Source organism: Molossus molossus, unplaced genomic scaffold (genome assembly GCF_014108415.1).
Source record: "Molossus molossus isolate mMolMol1 unplaced genomic scaffold, mMolMol1.p scaffold_m16_p_13, whole genome shotgun sequence".
In the NCBI taxonomy this organism is placed as follows: Eukaryota; Metazoa; Chordata; class Mammalia; order Chiroptera; family Molossidae; genus Molossus; species Molossus molossus.
Window position 1 is genome coordinate 90243567 of NW_023425348.1, and position 19366 is coordinate 90262932.

The following is a 19366-nucleotide window of genomic DNA, read 5'->3' on the forward strand; positions in this document are numbered from 1 at the left end:
GGGTCCCGGCAGCTTCTAGTAGGTTCCAGAAGGCGGCGCGTGCGGTTGGGAACGCGGAGCCGACGGAGTCGATTCAACCTCGTTCCGGGCAGGGCTATGGAGCAGGTGAAGGTGGAGGGGCAGGCTGAGGCCCAGGGACCGCTCCGGGACTGGCTGAGGCCCGGTGGTGGGTGGAAGGGCCGAGGGGGCACCCGATCGGGGCGGAGGGCTGGGGCCGAGCAGCGAGGAAGGCGAGGGCGTGAGGGCCGCGGGCGGTGAGCGGTGGAGCGAGGCTCGGTCGCAGGGAGCGCCGGGTCCAGTCAGTGGCAGTCGCCTCCCGACTCGACGAGGAGGGCAGTGAGTAGACGACAGTTCGGCGTGAGTCCGGCGCGCCGTGGCGAGAGGGGCCGTGGCCCGGCCCCGGAGGCCTCCCGGGAGGTGGCTCCGGGCTAAGGGGGGAGGGGGATAGAGCCAGCGTCTCGGGGGGATGGAGGTGGGCAAGGGGACTCTGAAGAGGCGCGAGGGATCGGGTCTATATCTGGGAGTTCGGCCTCTGGGAGACAGACGCGAGAATGCCAACGAAGAAGCTACCCAGGACTTGGCACAGTTAACTTGCAGGCAGCGGGGACCGGGATACGCTGGGATTAGCTGAGGGACTTAGTAGCCATTTGGGGAAAATAAGCTACTTTTCTGTATCCGAAAACCAGGATGGAAGAGTGTTGCGCGAGGGTATGAGGAGCAGCAGGCCGACTTCTTTGCCTGATGCAGGAAAGGGGAGGGTGCAGCAAAAGTCCTTGGAACGAATGCCGTCTCTCCCAGTGTTTCACAAATACATGTGCGGCCCTCCCCCTTCTCTTCCTTTTTTTACCTTGTGTGTGATTCTAGAGTAACCGAGGACAGACACTTCTGAAAGGTCGGTTTCTGATTACACAAGGAGAGGTTCGTCGCCGTAGAAAATTTATACTCTGCAGATGAGCAGCACAAAGTCACTCATTTGCCTCTGCTCAGCATTTTTGGGGGGGGGGGGGGTGAGTTTGAAGCTCCTGCTGGTGGCTTTCAATGACTTAATTATATCCTCAGTGGCTTGAAGGTTGTGAAAGGCCTACCCAGGTTATATCCTGTTGGAAGCTGTCATTGAGCTATAATGATTGATCTGGAGGGGAAAAAAAAGAGGAAAAGGTTCATATTTTTGGTGTGATCTACAGAGCCTAATCTTTTGCTGTAGAATAGTCATTGTTCTTTTAGTCAAATCTGGAGCCTCTTGTTAAATTAAAACAATATTAGAGTGGAATGGAGAAGTGTAACTTTTTTCATCCTTGTGGTAATTAAATTTTATCTGGGAATGAGTAGGCTATGGTATAGACAAGAAAGAGATTTCTGGGATGAGAAACACATCACTCTGTTAAGTTTTTAAAAAGAGGTTTTATTTTTCTGCATTTACCAAAGTAGAAATTTTAAAAATAAAATCAAATCACACTGCCCATTAGAGAAGTGTATGTACACGTAGACTGTAAATGAATGTCTGACCAAATGCAGGACTACAACTTTACCCTGGCAGCTGTGCAAATGACCTGGCCTTTTTTTTTTTTTTTTTTAATTTGAGAGAGGAAAGGGAGAGAGAAACATCGATTTATTGTTCCACTAATTTATGCATTTACTGGTTGATTCTCGTATGTTCCCTGACCTGGGATCAAACCTGAAACCATGGCTTATCAGGAAGATGCTCCAACCAACTGAACTATCTGGCCAGGGCTTGACCTGGCATTTTAATTTCAGGTGTGGTTAGAATCTACTGTGTTAAACCCATTCCTGAAAATAAACATGTGACTTTTCTACCTTTTGTTTTTATTTTAGCTTTGAGATTCTCATATTAACTTTAGGGAAATTTGAGTGTCCGAAATTGTATTTTTAAATATGTTTTTATTGATTTTTTTTTTTAAGGAAGAGATAGAAACTGTGAGAGAGATACATCTGTTGGCTGCCTCCTGCACGCCCCCTACTGGGGATTGAGCCCTCAACCCCTGGGCATGTGCCCTGACCAGGAATCCAACCTGGGCTTCTCAGTCCATGGGTTGACACTCAACCCACTGAGCCATACTGGCTGGGCCAAAATTAAGCGAGATATCTTTCTTTTTTTTTTTTTGTTCAGGTAGAGTGGGAGGGAGAGAGGGGAACAGAGAGAGAGAGAGAAACATCGACGTGATAAGGAACACATCGAGTGGCTGCCACCCGCACGACCAGGGCCGGGGACAAACTGCAACCGAGATACGCGCCCTTAGCAGGAACCGAACCCGGGTCTCTCAGGACCGCAGGCCGACGCTCTAACCGCTGAGCCAAACCGGCCAGGGCAAGCGAGATATCTTTCAAATAAATCCCACAGTTATACAATGTTTATATTTCGCCCAATACATTCTTACAACTGTGTAACAGAACTGTTTAACAGAACAGTGTTTACTGTTATGTGGACTTGTATTTTCTATCCCACTTAATCCTTTGAAAGTGCTGGTCATGACCTCCAAACTTTATTTCCTGACTGACAGTACTCCATTTGGAAAATGATGGTATATAAAATAGGCAAGAGCCTGGCTGGTGTGGCTCAGTGGTTGAGCGTCGACCCACGCACCAAGAGGTTGCCAGTTCGATTCCTGGTCAGGGCACATGCCCAGGTTGTGGGCCTGATACCCAGTGGGGGGCTTGCAGGAGGCGGCCAATCGATGTTCTCTCTCATTGATGTTTCTATCTCTCTCTCCCTCTCCCTTCCTTGTCTCTAAAATCAATAAAGAAAAAAAATTTTTTAAGTAGGCAAGAACTTCACCAGGCTGCCCCTAGCCACCTCTTGTTAACTAATTGAGTTGAATTCTTTAACTTAGCTTCCGTCCTGGATTCTAAGATTGTTTAAGTTTGTCAGTCTCTTGCCTTTTTTCACTTTGAGGGTCTCTCTAAGTTCTCTCTGATGGAGGATCTCCACTTGAGTGCCTCGGGGTTCCAAAACCATTTCTATTAACCGGATTATTTCTTGCATTAGTATGTTGGATCACAGGATGGATGACAGATGAAAAGAATGTTGTAGTGACTTGAATGGCATAGCTTGATCTCAGTGGATGTGCTTGCATTTCAGGTGCGGTCTTCCCTTTCTAGTAGAGCCACCCTAGTTAGGAGAAACAACCTCTTTAATTAGACTTCTACTCTGAAAGCCAAGGCCCACTTCACTTATTTATTTATTTATTTATTTTTTATCTTCACCCAAGGACATTTTTCTTGTTCAGATAGAGTGGGGGGGCGAGAGACAGAGAGAGAAACATCGACATGAAAGGGACACATCGAGTGGCTGCCTCCCGCACGACCCAACCAGGGTCAGAGACAAACCCCAACCTAGGCACATGCCCTTAGCTGGATCCGAACCCGGGTCTCTCTGGACCACATGCCGATGCTCTAACCGCTGAGCCAAACCGGCCAGGGACACTTCACTTATTTAAACTTTTTGATGTATTCCTGTTTCTTTCGTTCTGAATGTTTGAGAGGATAGGGGATTAAACCACCAGTAGTGTGTTTGTTTGTTTGTTTTTTGGTACGTGCCCTTAGCAGGAACCAAACCCGGGAGTCTTTGGTCCACAGGCCAACACTCCAACCACTGAGCCAAACTAGTCAGGGCACCAGTAGTGTTTTTATCCTCCTCTACCCTCTTTGCAGTATGTTAATATTTAAGCGTGGCAAAACCTGATTTTGGGGGTAGCAGCTAGCTTTTCTTTACCCATAAAAGAACAGAGCACTAATCTACTGTGTTGTTATATATTACCACACCTGTAAATGGAAATATGTAGATTTTTCTCTGATTATGGGAAAGCATCTTGATGTCTCCTGAAGAATTCATCTTAAAGCCTTTAGTACACAGTTTCTGTACTTCCTAATGGCCTCTTTCTGTGAGTGACCAGGCCTGTGCTCAGTTTACCATTTGGACATATCTGGCAACTTAGTTTATTTTTACATGACAGGAACTTATGAGTGTGCCCTAGAGTGGCTTCATCAGTTCGAAGCAGAGACTTAGAAGAGTGGCTAGAGCTCTTACTCATCCGCACAGAACCCAGTGGAGAGCAATGTGTCAGGCTTCTTCTGCCTGGTTATTTTATTTTTTTCTTGCTGGTTCCCAAAGGTGTGGGAAGTATAAATGAATTTATGATTTCTCTCTTCTGACCTGTAAAGTAACCTATTTGTTGATAATTATAGCAAAGAATAAGCATCATCTAAAAAGCTGAGACTAAATAAGTGTATTGTGGAAAGAAACTAGACTGGCTCCTTCTCTCCTCAGGTAAATGAGCTAAAAGAGAAGGGCAATAAGGCCCTGAGTGCCGGCAACATCAACGATGCATTACAGTGCTACTCTGAAGCAATTAAGTTAGATCCCCAGAACCATGTGCTGTACAGCAATCGCTCAGCGGCCTACGCCAAGAAAGGAGACTATCAGAAGGCCTATGAGGATGGTTGCAAAACTGTTGACTTAAAGCCTGACTGGGGCAAGGTAAGCTGTGGGTGAGTTGGGGCTCTTCAAACTTAACAGAAATGCCTTTTGGTGTGCAATTCTTTTTTTTTTTTTTTAATTCTCACTCAAGGACATTTTTCCATTTTTTGATCAGCTAGAGCATGAGAGAGAGATGAAGAGAGAGAGAGAGAAACATCAACGTGAAAGGGACACATCGAGTGGCTGCCACCCACACAACCCAACCAGGGCTGGGGTCAAACTGCAACCGAGGTCACATGCCCTTAGCGGGAACCGAACCCGGGTCTCTCTGGACTGCAGGCCGACGCTCTAACCACTGAGCAAAACCAGCCAGGGCTGGTGTGCAATTCTTAAGTATCAGGCCCTCCTGACTTGACTCGTTGCCTAGCCCAATAGACTAGTAGTTTGTTATTACCTATTTAAGTATATTCCTCAGAGTAATAGCCTATTTCATCAAATCTGAGGTACCATCAATTGTTAAGACATGTCTTATTTTTTTTGAACTACTGAGAAAGAAAATGCTGCCTAAGAAACTGACAGTAATTAATCATAAAATGAATTGGGATGGGGAGGGTGTGCCTCGTTCATATTTGGTTGGATTCGTGGTTTTTGTTTGTTTGTTATTTTTGTATGTGCCCTTAGCGGGAACCGAACCTGGGACTCTCTGGTCCGCAGGCTGACTCTCCCAACCGCTGAGCCAAACTGGCCAGGGCTTGGCTAAATTATTGGTGTCCATCTTGGCATTATATTCTGTTCTTCTTCCTAGTTTTTGTTTTGTTTTTGCCTTCGCATGAATGCCCATTTTATTCTGTGAAATGTAAAATAGATTCATAGATTCTTTTTTGTTGTTGATCCTCACCCAAGGATATTTTTCCCATTGGTTTTTGGGTTTTTTTGTTTTGTTTTTTTGTAATTGTCACTTGGGAGTATTTTTCCATTGCCTTTTAGAGAGAGTGGAAGGAAGAGAGAAAGATCGATGAGAGACACACATCAACTGGTTGCCTCCCACGCGACCCCAACTGGGGTCAGGGATTGAACATGCAACCCAAGCACGTCCCCTTGACTGGAATCAAACCTGTGACTCCTCAGTCTGCAGGCTGATGCTCTGACCACTGAGCCAAACCCGTCAGAGCATCCCCGTTGATTTTTAGGGTGGGGAGGGCATTGGTGTGAGACAGACACATCAATTGGTTGCCTCCTGCACACGATCCAACCGGGGCCAGGGGTCAAACCTGCAATCCAGGTACCTGCCTTTGACAGAGAATCAAATCCATGACCCTTCAATGCACAGGCTGACACTTAAGCCACTGAGCCACACCGGCCAGGCAATTTCATAGATTCTTTTGTGTTTACCTTCTGGATTTACCTTTAGGTGTCCTTTACAGTCATGCATGGCTTAACAACAGGGATGCATTCTGAGAATTGTCGTTAGATTATTTCATTGTGTACAGACATCATCGTGCACTTATACAAATCTAGATGGTCTAACTTACTACATGCTAGGCTATAATGTCTCGTTTACTGCTCCTAAGCTACTAACCTGTACAGTATGTTACTAAACTGAATACTGTAAGCAAAGGGTAACACAATGATAAGTATTTGTATATCTGGACACATGTAAGCATAGAAACGGTACAGCAAAATAAGATATAAAAGATAAAAAATGGTACACCTATGTAGGGTACTTACCACAAGTGGAGCCTGCAGGACTGGAAATTGCTCTGGGTGAGTCAGTGAGTGAGGGTGAGTGGATGTGAAGGCCTAGGACCTTACTGTACTTGACTGTGGACTTTATAAACTGTACACTTAGGCTGCACTGGATTTATTTAAGAAATAGCATAGCATTGCCCTACGATGTTAGGGTGGCTACATTCTCACTAGGTGATAGGAATGTTTTAACTTTATTATAATTTTATGAAACCACTGTCATATACAGTTCATCGTTAACCAAAATGTTATGTGTCTCATGACTGAATTTTGTGTCTGTCTTTGCTAATTTAAGGGTTATTCACGAAAAGCAGCAGCTCTTGAGTTCTTAAACCGATTTGAAGAAGCCAAGCAAACCTATGAGGAGGGTTTAAAACATGAAGCAAATAATCCTCAGCTCAAAGAGGGTTTACAGAATATGGAATCCCGGTTGGCAGGTAAGCATTATGTACATTGTCATTTTCCCTTTTTTAAATCGTTATCTTTACAATTGGATTAACTTTGAGACTTTTCCCCCCTGAGATGTCGGTAAGCTCTAGGGGCATAGTAATTTGAGTGAACTAATGCATTTTTCTTTGAAACAGAGAGGAAATTTATGAACCCTTTCAACATGCCCAATCTGTACCAGAAGTTGGAGAGTGATCCCAGGACAAGGGCGCTGCTCAATGATCCTACCTACCGGGTACTGATAGAACAACTACGAAACAAGCCATCTGACCTGGGCACGTAAGTTCAGGCAGCATGGTTTGTCTCTGGATATGACCATCATGCTTTCTTTCTGGGATCCTATGGCAGGGACGGGGTTCCTCGTTCAGATTGTGGGGTTTTTGTCCTTGATTTTTCTCCAGAGAGCAGTAGGAGTTTGTTGGTTTGTCATTTATTTATATTTCTAGAAAGGATTGTGGCGCATAAAGCAGAGTAATCTGGAATGTTCGTTCTAACTCTCACGTGCCTCTTCACTGCTCTCCTACAATCCTGTTCTGGCACCAACTGTATCCTTTCCATGTACATAGGCCTTGTTGTCTCTGTTGGTATATTGGAGTGCAAACTCAAGATTAAAAAGAGCGTTGGCCCTCACACCAAAGGGTCATGGGTTTGATTCCTGGCCAACGGCACATACCTGGGTTACAGGTTCAATTCCTGACTCCTATTGGGGCAAATGCAGGAAGCAACCAATTAATGTGTCTCTTTGACATAGATGTTTTCTCTAATCAGTGGAAAAAATATATATCCTCTGGTGAGGATTGCACCCCAAAAAAAGGAATTCAGGCCCTGGCCGGTGTGGCTCGGTTGATTGGGCATCATGCTGTGCACCAGGAAGTTGCTAGTTCGATTCCCAGTCAGGGCACATGCCCAGGTTGCAGGCTCGGGGTATGCAGGAGGCAGCCAATTGATATCTCATTCTCAAATGGATGTTTCTTTCTCTCCCTCTCTCTCCTTCTCTCTAAATAAAAGTCAGTTAAAAATGTATGTATGTATGTATTTGTTTAAAGAAGAATGTCAGGCATAAAGAGGTGTCTCTAAATCTTGTACTAGTATCTGTATCTGTCTTAAATCCCTGTGGCTCGTGTGATCAGGTAAAATATATATATAACTTATTTCTCTGTATCTTCTGGCTCAAGAAATAAATATGTTACCTCTTTTTTTTTTTTTTTTTTTTTTAATTCTCACCCAGGGATTTTTTGTTTGTTTGTTTGTTTGATATTTTGTTCAGATAGAGTGGGGGGGAGAGAGAGAGAGAGAGAGAGAGAGAGAGAAACATCAACGTGAAAGGGACACATCGAGTGGCTGCCACCCGCACAGCCCAACCAGGGCCAGGGACACACTGCAACCGAGGTACATGCCCTTAGCGGGAACCAAACCCAGGTCTCTCGGGACCTCAGGCCGACGCTCCAACCGCTGAGCCAAACCGGCCAGGGCTCACCCAGGGATATTTTTTCCATTGATTTTTAGATAGAGTGGGAGGGAGAGAAAGAGAGAAACACCTCGATTAGTTGCCTCTCGCATGACCCTGACCGGGGCCAGGGATTGAACCTATAACCCAGGTACATGTCCTTGACTGTGAATCAAACCCACCACTTTTTAGCCCTCAGGCTCACACTCTAACCACTGAGCAAGACTGGCCAGGGCTGTTACCTCATTTTAGATGGATTTTTGAAGGGTTGAATATTCCCCAGTTGTAACTCATAAGTACAGAATCTAGCAATCTTTTGATGGATGAAAAGCATTTATATATGGTAGTTTGAGCTTTAGCAGAAAATGGGAGTTTAAGATCAGTTGTGGGGAAGAATAACTGTTACTTTTTTGTACTAGGAAACTGCAAGATCCTCGGATCATGACTACTCTGAGTGTCCTCCTTGGATTTGATCTGGGTGGAATGGATGAGGAGGAGGAAGCTGCAACACCTCCACCACCACCTCCTCCCAAAAAGGAGACCAAGCCAGAGCCAATGGAAGAGGATCTTCCAGAGAATAAGAAGCAGGTCTCATTTTTTTCTCTCTCATTATTGTTTAATACAGTTGTAAACAACCCAGTCAACATAGGTATGTGGTATGAGAACATATATAAACCTTGGATGGCTATATATTTTTGAGTGCTTAGTAGGGGCTAAGCTTATTAATTAAAATGCTTAATATCTTAAGAGGTGCAAGCTATTTCATAGGAATCATTTATCTCAAAGACTTGTGGCAGTAGGAACGACCCTGTCATAGTTCCATAGCCACTGTGGTTCTATGGAACCACAGATATTGGCCAGGACAAGCCAGTGAAGTTGCGAGTGTTCCTTGTCCTTGCCATGATCCAGAAGAATGTTGTTTATATCAATCCTTAGGCTTCTGCTGCTTTGTTTTGGTTGGATGAGGTGTGTAATTAAAAATTGTCCACTTAGGCCCTGGCTGGTTTGTCTCAGTGGTTAGAGCATCGGCCCATAGACTGAAGGGTCATGGGATCAATTTCCAGTCAAACCTGAGTTACAGGTTTGATCCCCCAACCTGGTTGGATTGTGTGGGAGGCAACCACGTGATGAGTCTCTTTCATATCAGTGTTTCTCTCTCTCCCTCCCTCCCTTTTCTTCCATTCTGTCTAAAAACCAATGGGGAAATATCCTCGGATGAGGATTAACAGAAGAATGAATGAATGAATGAATGAATGAATGAATGAATGAATGAATGAATGAGTTGTCCACTTAGCTACACTGTCTTCCAGAGCAGGAGGCAAGTGCCTAAATGATTTTATTTCCCTTTTTGTAAATGAGAACAGCAGATTGTTGCCAGATTTAGCATCTTTCAGTGGGTAAGCATTGGTTGTTTGGGATGTCTCAAAGCTGGAAAAAGGCTCTATGGTGTGGGTGGTAGTGAGCTGTGCTGAAGACTCGTGCCACCAGTACAGCCCTTTTTGATCCTCTCGTCATCCCCTCTGCTGTTGTTTCCTGACAACTGAGACCCTGAGAAAGCCACACAACAGAAACTGGACTTAGTGTAGCCTCTCTCAGTCAAACCTGATGCAGAACTAGGCTGTCCTCTTTTAAGTTGATTCAAGTTGAAGGGATTTTCTCTCCTTTAAAGAATCCCTCTATTTTCTGACAAAGGTCCAGGAGAGTAGGTGGAAAAGGGACTTTCAGAGGAAGCAGAGATGAAACTCTTAACTTTTCATTCTAACAGCTGGTACTTCACTGTTTCAAACCTATAGCTGCTTGATGAAGAGGCCTTGGATGTGAAGAACCTGCTTCCATAGACATGGTAGTTGCAGGTGCCATTCAGTACCTATGACAGATCACAGGCTCTTGCTCTTTTTGCTGTCTCGGTTAGATTTACTCAGCACTCACTTCTTTCAAACCTTGTCTAGGCACTGAAGGAAAAAGAGTTGGGGAACGATGCCTACAAGAAGAAAGACTTTGACACGGCCTTGAAGCATTATGACAGAGCCAAGGACCTGGACCCCACCAACATGACTTATATGACCAATCAAGCAGGTGAGGCCCAGGACGAGGGGCAAGTAAGTTGTTAGGCAGTCCTGGGGCAGAGACAAGGGTTAACTCTTCCTTTTTTACCATTCTGCCTGGCAGCTGTGTACTTCGAAAAGGGTGACTACAGTAAATGTCGGGAGCTTTGCGAGAAGGCCATTGAAGTGGGGCGAGAAAACCGGGAAGACTATCGACAGATTGCCAGGTACACTTAACCTTCTGGAGTACCTTGGGTGGTTTGGAGGTTTCAGTGTTACAAGATTTAAATTTTCCTGAGTGGGGATGAAGGTTGCTGGCCACACAATGTGTGGTCTGTTATCCAATATCTGTTAACAATAGGGTGGAAAGGAGGCTGCAGGAGTCAAAACAAAATATGTTGGAGGGCACAGTGCCCAAGCAGTGGCGTGGGCCTAGTTTCCAGTTATAGATGTGTTTTTTTCTTCAGGGGCTGGCCTTGTCTCTGCTCTCCCCTTAGCAAATTCTTTTTCCTCTTGTCTTTGTCAGAGCTTATGCGCGAATTGGCAATTCCTACTTCAAAGAAGAAAAATACAAGGATGCCATCCATTTCTACAACAAGTCTCTGGCAGAGCATAGAACACCAGATGTGCTCAAGAAATGCCAACAGGTGGGTAGGAAAGAATAAGGAATGTTTTGTTATCTCTCAATTTATTATCTTATTTATTGTTGTTTTTTTTTTTTTTTTTTTTTTTTTTTTTTTTTATCCTCACCCGAGGACATTTTTCGATATTTTGTTCAGATAGAGTGAGTGGGAGAGAGAGAGAGAGAAACATCGATGTGAAAGTGACACATCGAGTGGTTGCCACCCACACGACCCAACCAGGGCCGGGGACAAACTGCAACCAAGGTACATGCCCTTAGCGGGAACCGAACCCGGGTCTCTCCGGACCGCAGGCCGACGCTCTAACCGCTGAGCCAAACCGGCTAGGGCTTATTTATTGTTGTTTAATAATGAACTTTAGTGGTTTTTTTTTTTAAGTGGTGTCTTTGGTCATGTTATATGATGTTGCCCTATCACTTAATGATGACATGTAGGGAATAACCCAGTTTTTTGGCCATCCTTTTTTATTATCCAAGATTTTAAACTTAAATGTATAAATATTGAGAGTAAATGTGCTAACAGTGTAAATGTTTCTTACTATAACTTAAAACTTTTCTTACATACCCAAATTGTTGTGTATTATGCCAGTTCTCATAAATTATGTAGGAGGAATGATTGTGTTCACAAAAATACTTGTCAGAAAATTACTTGTGCTATTAACACATTGCATCATTTTTCTATGGGGCATATGTTTGTACCAAGTGTGTGTCAACCATTCTGTTTCACAGTGAACCTTAAAAATGAATATAAACTTCTTAAAACAAAAATTAAATCTTGCCAGCAGTACATCTTAAAAATAAAAATTCTAATCTGGCTTTTTAAACCTAATATTTGTATTTCTGAGAGTTTAAATGACTATTCCAATAATTTTTTTTCCTTAGGCAGAGAAAATCTTGAAGGAGCAAGAGCGGCTGGCCTACATAAACCCTGACCTGGCTTTGGAGGAGAAGAACAAGGGCAATGAGTGTTTCCAGAAAGGTATCTACAGCCTGGATGGTGGCACTTTTGGATGAGAGTGGTGTAGACGTGCTTTCTGGGCCTCAGCTGACTGCAGGGTAAATATGCCCTGGTGGGGGAAGGTGGCTTTATGCATTTTTTAAAGAACATTTTTCTTTTCCTTATCCAGGGGACTATCCCCAAGCCATGAAGCATTATACAGAAGCTATCAAACGGAACCCAAGAGATGCCAAATTGTACAGCAATCGAGCTGCCTGCTACACCAAACTCCTGGAGTTTCAGCTGGCACTCAAGGTAGGAGGATCTGGAAATGTGGAGGAGCCCTTGTTATGACCTGTACATAAGGAATGTGTATTCTCTTCTCACATTTCTTTTTTTAGGGCATTGTTGTTTTTTTATTGATATGAGGAGAGAGAAACATCGATTGGCTGCCTCCTGTACACCCCCACTGGAGATCAGGCCCACAACCTGGGCATGTGCCGTGACCAGGAATTAAACCGGTGACCTCTTGGTACATGGGTCAATACTCAACCACTGAGCCCCACCAGCTGGGCTCTTCTTACATTTATCAACATGAGCTTGCTATTCCTGTTTTTTTTGTTTTTGTTTTTGGTACGTGCACCTAGTGGGAACTGAACTCAGGACTCTCTGGTTCTCAGGCCGACACTCCAGCCACTGAGCCAAACTGGCCAGGGCTATTCCTGTTTTGATTATAGATTCAGGGTGGTGGCAGTACACGTATGTGTGAGACTGAAATACAAGAAGGGCAAAAGTAGGTTTACAGTTGTGAGTGTTGGAAATAATTTATTCCTATTTATTTATTTTTATCCTCACCTGAGGACATTTGTCGATATTGTGTTCAGATAGAGTGGGAGCGGGGGAGAGAGAGATGTGTGAAAGGGACACATCGAGTGGTTGCCACCCACTCGACCCAACCAGGGCCAGGGACAAACTGCAACCGAGGTACATGCCCTTAGCGGGAACTGAACCCGGGTCTCTCTGGACCGCAGACTGATGCTCCAACCGCTGAGCCAAACCGGCCAGGGCTAGTTTATTCTTGTATTATTTATTTATTATATTTTTCATACAGATTGTAAACCTATTTTTGGCCATCTCCGTACAGGACCTGTCTTTACCTGGTCCTGGCCCATGATGTTGATAGTGAATTTTAAGTGTACAATTCAGTGGCATTAAGTAGATTCATAGCCCTGGCCGGTTTTTCTCAGTGGTTAGAGCATCGGCCCACAGACCAAAGAGTCTCAGGTTCTATTCTGGTCAAGGGCATGTACCTCAGTTGCGGTTCATTCCCGGCCTTGGTGGGAGTCGTGCGGGAGACAACCAGACAATGTATCCCTCTCACGTCGATGTTTCTTCCTCCCTTCCTCCCTCCCACTCTATCTGAAGATAAATAGAAAAGTATTCTCTGGTGAGGATTTTAAAAAATAATAATAAAAGTAAGTTCATATTGTTTTGCAACCATCACCAACATCTATCACCAGCCCTTTTTCTTCTTCCCAAACTGAAACTGTATCCTCCCCAACCCCTGGCAATCACTGTTCTACTTTCTGTCTCTCTGAATTTGATCATTCAAGGTACCTCATATAACTAGAACCAAACTGTATTTGTTCTTTTGTGTCTGGTTTATTTCACTTAGCATAATGCCTTCAGGGTTTATGATATAGAATGTGCCAGCATTTCTTTCCTTTCTAAGACTGAACACTATTTTGTTATATGTATGTACCACCTTTTTTATTTATACATTCTTCTGTTGATACGTGTTTCCACTTGTGGCTATTGTGAGTAGTGCTATTATGAATACGAGGGTACAAGATCTGTTCAAGCTCCTAGTTTCAGTTCTTTCCTATTTAACAGTGAAAGTGCTGGGTCATAAGGTGGTTCTTTGTTTTTTGTTTTTAGAACTGCTATATTTTCCACAGCAGCTTTACCATTCTTCACTTTTTGATGCTTAGCTCAGCTAGCAGGTCTGCTGTTCTCAGTCACATCAAGAATGGTTATTTGAATATGTTCGACACTGTGGAGGAGTTATTCCCCATTGCTCTCTCGGGCACACGCTGCTCTGTGCCTCTTGGCTATTTTTTAACTTCTCTAGGAGACAAACCAGGAACATTTTGTGGGAAGGTGAAAAAAATGTGATCTATCTAGAAACACCTGAGTCCATGATGGTTTTATTTTTGCTTCCATTATCTTCAGGGTCTGTGACTTAGAGACATCACTGCTGCTGGGGTGGCACTGTACAGTGACCAGCAAGTTGGTTTGCAGAGCAGTACTTGCCCACTCACACAAACAGAAGGAAAGAGTGAATGGATTTACTTCTGCTCTTACAGATTCTTGGTGGAAGAGTGGGAATTAGGCCTATCTGTGCAAAGTGCACTGTGTAGCATTCTTTCTTACATAATTTTATATTTTGAAGATAGTTCAAACAAAAGTACACAGAATATCTGTGTATTCTTTACAGTAAATATTGATGCGTTTTTGTTGAACCATTTGTGAAAGGAAATTGTATACGTTTTTGTACTTGACCTCCAAATTCTTAAACATACTTCTCCTGAAATGACTCTCTTCAACTAGTCACAATATTATTATTATTTATTGTTACTTTTTTTTTTTAAGGTGGTGAGAGAGGTGGGTATTGGAGGTCTGGGAAAAGAGCATTGGATTTCCTTCCAAGAATGATGGGAGGACTTGGGAAGGTTTTCCATAGAGAATGGCAGATTTTCTATTTTATTTTTTAAATATATTTTTATTGATCTTTTAGAGCAGCGGTTCTCAACCTTCCTGATGCCACAACCCTTTAGTACAGTTCCTCACGTTGTGGTGACCCCAACCATTAAATTATCTTTGTTGTTACTTCATAACTGTAATTTTGCTACTGTTATGTCTTAGGCGACCCCTGTGAAAGGGTCATTTGACCCCAAAAGGGGTTGCGACCCACAGGGTGAGAACCGCTGTTTTAGAGAGAAGGGAAGGGAGAGAGAGAGAGAGAGAGAGAGAAACATCGATCAGCTGCCTCCTGCACACCCCCTACTGGGGATCGAGCCCGCAACCTGGGCATGTTCCCTGACTGGGAATTGAACCGGCAACCTCTCAGTCTATGGGTTGATGCTTAATCTGCTGAGCCACAATGACCAGGCTAGTCACCATAAAATTAGCACCTCATAATAGCAAAACTAAGGCCATAATGCCATCAGATTTTTGTCTGTGTTCACGTTTCTCTGCTTGTCTGAAGATAAGTTTTAAAGCTGTCAGTGTCTAAAACCAAGCATTTCATCTGGTTGTCATGTTCTCTTTAGTTTCTCAAACTAGAAGCTTCCCCACCTTTTAGGTGTTTTTTGTTTGTTTCATTTTATTTTTTAAAAACAATTTTTTTTTCTTTATTGATTTTAGAGAGGAAGGGAGAGAGAGAGAGAAACATTTATGAGAGAACATTGATTGACTGCCTCCTGCATGCCCCCCACTGGGGATTGGGCCCACAACCTGAGTGTGTGTCCTGACTGGGAATCGAACCAACGATCTCTTGGTGGGTCAATGCTCAACCACTGAGCCAAACCGGCTGGACCTTTTTTCCTTTTTCTTTTTTTTTTTTTATCCTCACCCGAGGACATTTTTCCATTTTTTGTACAGATAGAGTGGGTGGGAGAGAGAGAGAGAAACATCGATGTGAAGGGACACATCGAGCGGCTGCCACCCGCAAGACCAACCAGGGCCGGGGACAAACTGCAACCGAAGCACGTGCCCTTAGCGGGAACCGAACGCGGGTCTCTCCAGACCGCAGGCCGACGCTCTAACCGCTGAGCCAAACCGGCCAGGGCCCTTTTTCTTTTTTTATCCTCACCCTAGGACATTTTTTTTTTTTTTCCATTTTTATTCAGATAGAGTGGGAGGGGGAGAGAGGAAAAGAGAGGAGGAGAGAAACATCTACGTGAAAGGAACACATCGATTGGCTGCCTCCTGCACAACCCCAACTGGGGCCAGGGACAAACTGCAATCGAGGTACGTATGTGCCCTTAGCGGGAACCGAACCCGGGTCTCTCTGGACCGTGGGCCGACGCTCTAACCACTGAACCAAGCCGGCCAGGGCCCTTTTTTCTTTTTTTAAAAAATCATAACATCAGCCTTTTGAAAAGTCTGGGCTGCTTGGATGAGGTGGTCTCTAATCTGTATTTGTTGTCCCTAGTGGTGTTGCTTAACTTGCTTCTTGACCCTCCTTTTGCTGTGCCTACTGTTAAGTCACCTAATGACGAATTAACAGGAGCCCTGGAGGTGAAAGTAGAATCCTTCGTAATGGCTCTGGGTGACAGTTCAGTTTGTCATTCCAAGGGAGCATTCTCCCTTGAAGTAGCTCATGGAAAGAAATAAGCCTAATTCCTTTTTGCCTCTTCTTCCTAGGACTGTGAGGAATGTATCCAGCTAGAACCAACCTTCAGTAAGTGCCTTTACACTGCCTCTCTCTGTCCCGTGATCCTGGTCAAAAGATTGAGAGGAGAGAGCATGCTCTCTGTCTGCCCGTGTGTCCTCACAGCTGTAGTATTTAGCAGCTAGCATCCTAGGCGTGAAGGACATTGGTGCTTGTGAAGAGGTAGAAGCAGCAGCCTGAGGAGCTGCATTTTGGATAAGGCCTCACCTTTCCCATTTCTGTCTGCAGTCAAGGGTTATACACGGAAAGCAGCCGCCCTAGAAGCAATGAAGGACTACACAAAAGCTATGGATGTCTACCAGAAGGCACTAGAGCTGGACTCCAACTGTAAGGTGGGGCTGCCTCTGGCTTCCAGTGAGCTCTCCCCACCTGTGCTTCTCCTTCGGGTCTTTTTCATGTTCGTTCACTGATCCTTCCCTCTCCCTATTTCTCTGTGTGTATGTCTCAACCCTTCTCAATTACCTCTGTTATCTTGGACCTGCTGAAGCAGTGAGGCAGGTTGTGCTAATGCCCTCCCCATTTGGCTTTACTGGAATGCAGGAGGCAGCAGATGGTTACCAACGCTGTATGATGGCCCAGTACAACCGACATGACAGCCCTGAAGATGTGAAGCGACGGGCCATGGCTGACCCTGAGGTGCAGCAGATCATGAGTGACCCGGCCATGCGGCTCATCCTGGAACAGATGCAGAAGGACCCTCAGGCACTCAGCGAGTGAGTAGAGTTGGGGGAAATGGCCTCTGAGGATACATGAGGTTGGTGGGGATTATGTGATCAGCCTGGGTGGTGGAGTATTTATTGTGGGATTCTTACTTGAAACTTAAAAGGTTGGCAATTGGTGGTGAACTGGAAGGTCTTCATTTGTATGTTAGTTGTGATGGCTAAATCAGTTTGTTGGAAAGACCAGTTTTGCTGGGAGAATGCTCAGTGCTTAAGGCTGTGTCCCCACAAAGTGGCAAAGTGGAACTGATCAGGTTCTGACTGCACAGCAGGGAAGGCCTCTGCAGTTCTTTTTTTTTTTAGTCGCCATCCAAGGGTATTTTTCCATGTTTGTTCAGATAGAGTGGGAGGGAGGGAGAGAGAGACACATCGACTTGTTGCCTCCTGCACAACCCCAACCAGGGCCAGGAACGAACTGCAACCAAGGTACATGCCTTTGAGTGGAATCAAACCCACAACTCATTGGTCTGTGGGCTGACGCCCTAACCCCTGAGCCAAACCGGCCAGGGTGCCTCTGTGGTTCTGCCAGTACTTGTTCGTAACCACCTCCTGTTGGTACCTTCTAACGGATTTGTACTGGGGCTTGCTCCAAGAGCAATTAAGACTTCTTTCAGACTAAGTCTTATTTCAAACTTTGCCTCTTCTTCTTTAGACACTTAAAGAATCCTGTAATAGCACAGAAGATCCAGAAGCTGATGGATGTGGGTCTGATTGCAATTCGGTGATGACTTGCTCATCGTCCCCTTCCCTTCGTCCTTGTGTGGAAAGAGGAGCTGGGATTGCAGCAAGCAGCATGGAGCAGAAGGAAGAGAAGGGGGAAAAGCAAACAGTTTATCTCTATATATTTATACAGACCTGTGTGGAAGATACAGAGACTTAACTTGTACCTACGTTACTCTATAGCCGCTGCCTCTGGGACCTCCCAGCACATGCATGGTCTCTTCTGCTGCCCTCGAGTTCCATGTCTCTGTCCCCTGTCCCCAGTCACTGTCTCAGCTGCTCTCCCATAGTTGGTTATTTTTTATTTGGGGCAGTGGGCATATATGGGGAGGGGAGGGTGTTTTTCCCAACCTCAGGTCCCAACTGTCTTCACATTGTTAACTCCACGTCCCCTTCTCCAATAAAACAAGCCAATCAGGCGTGGTTATACCTCGTGATGTCTTAGAGTAATTTTTCTGCCAAAAGACTTTAAAGTTCGGCTAGGACTTTAAAGGGATCACGGCCTGGATTGGGAGAGGTGTATCTGTGAATTGACTAGACGAAGGACCAGGGCCTTTATTTTTCTTTCTTGGTGCAGTGTGAGTATTGATTTGCTGAGGTGGTCACTAGGTGGTGCTGTCACTCAGTGAACAGCTGAAAGGGAACTTGGAGCCACCCACCTGTGCTCAGAGTGGCCAGGTTCACATAACTTTCAGGTTCAGGTGCTTCCCGTGCCTTCAGTTCTCCATGCTCTAATCTCAAACCCAGAAGCCAGCTTGACCCAGAAAACACTGTTCCACCCAAGAACCAAAGCTGTTTGCAATGAATACTTTGAACCTACGTTTTGGGGAGATCAAATCTGTCAGCAACTGTTAGTTTTAGTTTTTTTTGTTTTTTAAGAAGGATCTTTATTTTCCTTTTTTTTATGTTTTTATTGATTTTTTTTTTAGAGAGGGAAACATTAATCGCTGCCTCCTGTACACCCCTTACTGGGGGCGGGGCCCACAACCCAGGCATGTTCCCTGACTGGGAATCAAACCAGGACCTCTCAGTCCATGGGATGATGCTCCATTCACTGAGCCATACCAACCAGGCATTAGTTTTCGTTTTTAAAGAACTCTCTCTGCTCCCAACGGGGCTTAAAGTAGTAGGTTTGTTTTTTATGGTTTTGGATTTTTAAAATAATCTGTTGAAAGTGTTACAAGTATCCCACCTTTTCCCCCTGCATTGACACCCTAAAGTAGTAGGGTTTTTTTTTTTAGAGGAAGGGAGAGAGAGTAACAGCCATGTGAGAGAAACAGCGATTAGCTGCCTCCTGCACGCCCCCTACTGGGGATTGAGCCTGAAACCTGGGTATGTGCCCTGACTGGGAATCAAACCAGGACCTCTCAGTCCATGGGTCAACGCTCAGCCACTGAGCCAAACCGGCCAGGGCTAAAGTAGGTTTTAATTACACTTTTCAGTGGTCACAGCAAGCAACAGTCAAACCTTGGTTTTTGAATGTCTCCCATTTTTAACAATTTGTTTCTCAACCCGACAACCTTTTCATGCCTGTGTGATCAGTTGTTTCTCAGACGACAAACAGGAGAGAATGCATGAGGATGGGTCAGTTTACTGCTTTTCACACTTCAGGAGATTGCTGTGGATATTTTCGCGGGGTTTTTTGTTTGTTTTTGTTTTCTTTTTGCTTTTGTTGCTGTTCATTATTAAATTTTCATTACATTTTACTTTTTTAATTTTAACATACATCTCATGTCTTTTGTCTTTAAAGTGTTTTGTAGATTAAACTGTGTTA

At 44.5% G+C, this 19366-nt stretch overlaps 1 protein-coding gene across 1 annotated transcript; it reads left to right on the forward strand.

The window, feature by feature from the left end:
• Positions 1-18021, forward strand: STIP1 (stress induced phosphoprotein 1). The gene is made up of 14 exons (XM_036259154.1): positions 1-105; positions 4286-4495; positions 6477-6618; positions 6766-6907; positions 8495-8663; positions 10025-10151; positions 10245-10347; positions 10647-10767; positions 11643-11739; positions 11888-12012; positions 16126-16162; positions 16382-16485; positions 16694-16866; positions 17525-18021. The coding sequence occupies exons 1-14, from the start codon at positions 97-99 to the stop codon at positions 17595-17597; spliced, it is 1632 nt and encodes a 543-aa protein (XP_036115047.1). The 5' UTR covers positions 1-96; the 3' UTR covers positions 17598-18021.
• The last annotated feature ends 1345 nt before the right edge of the window (positions 18022-19366 follow it).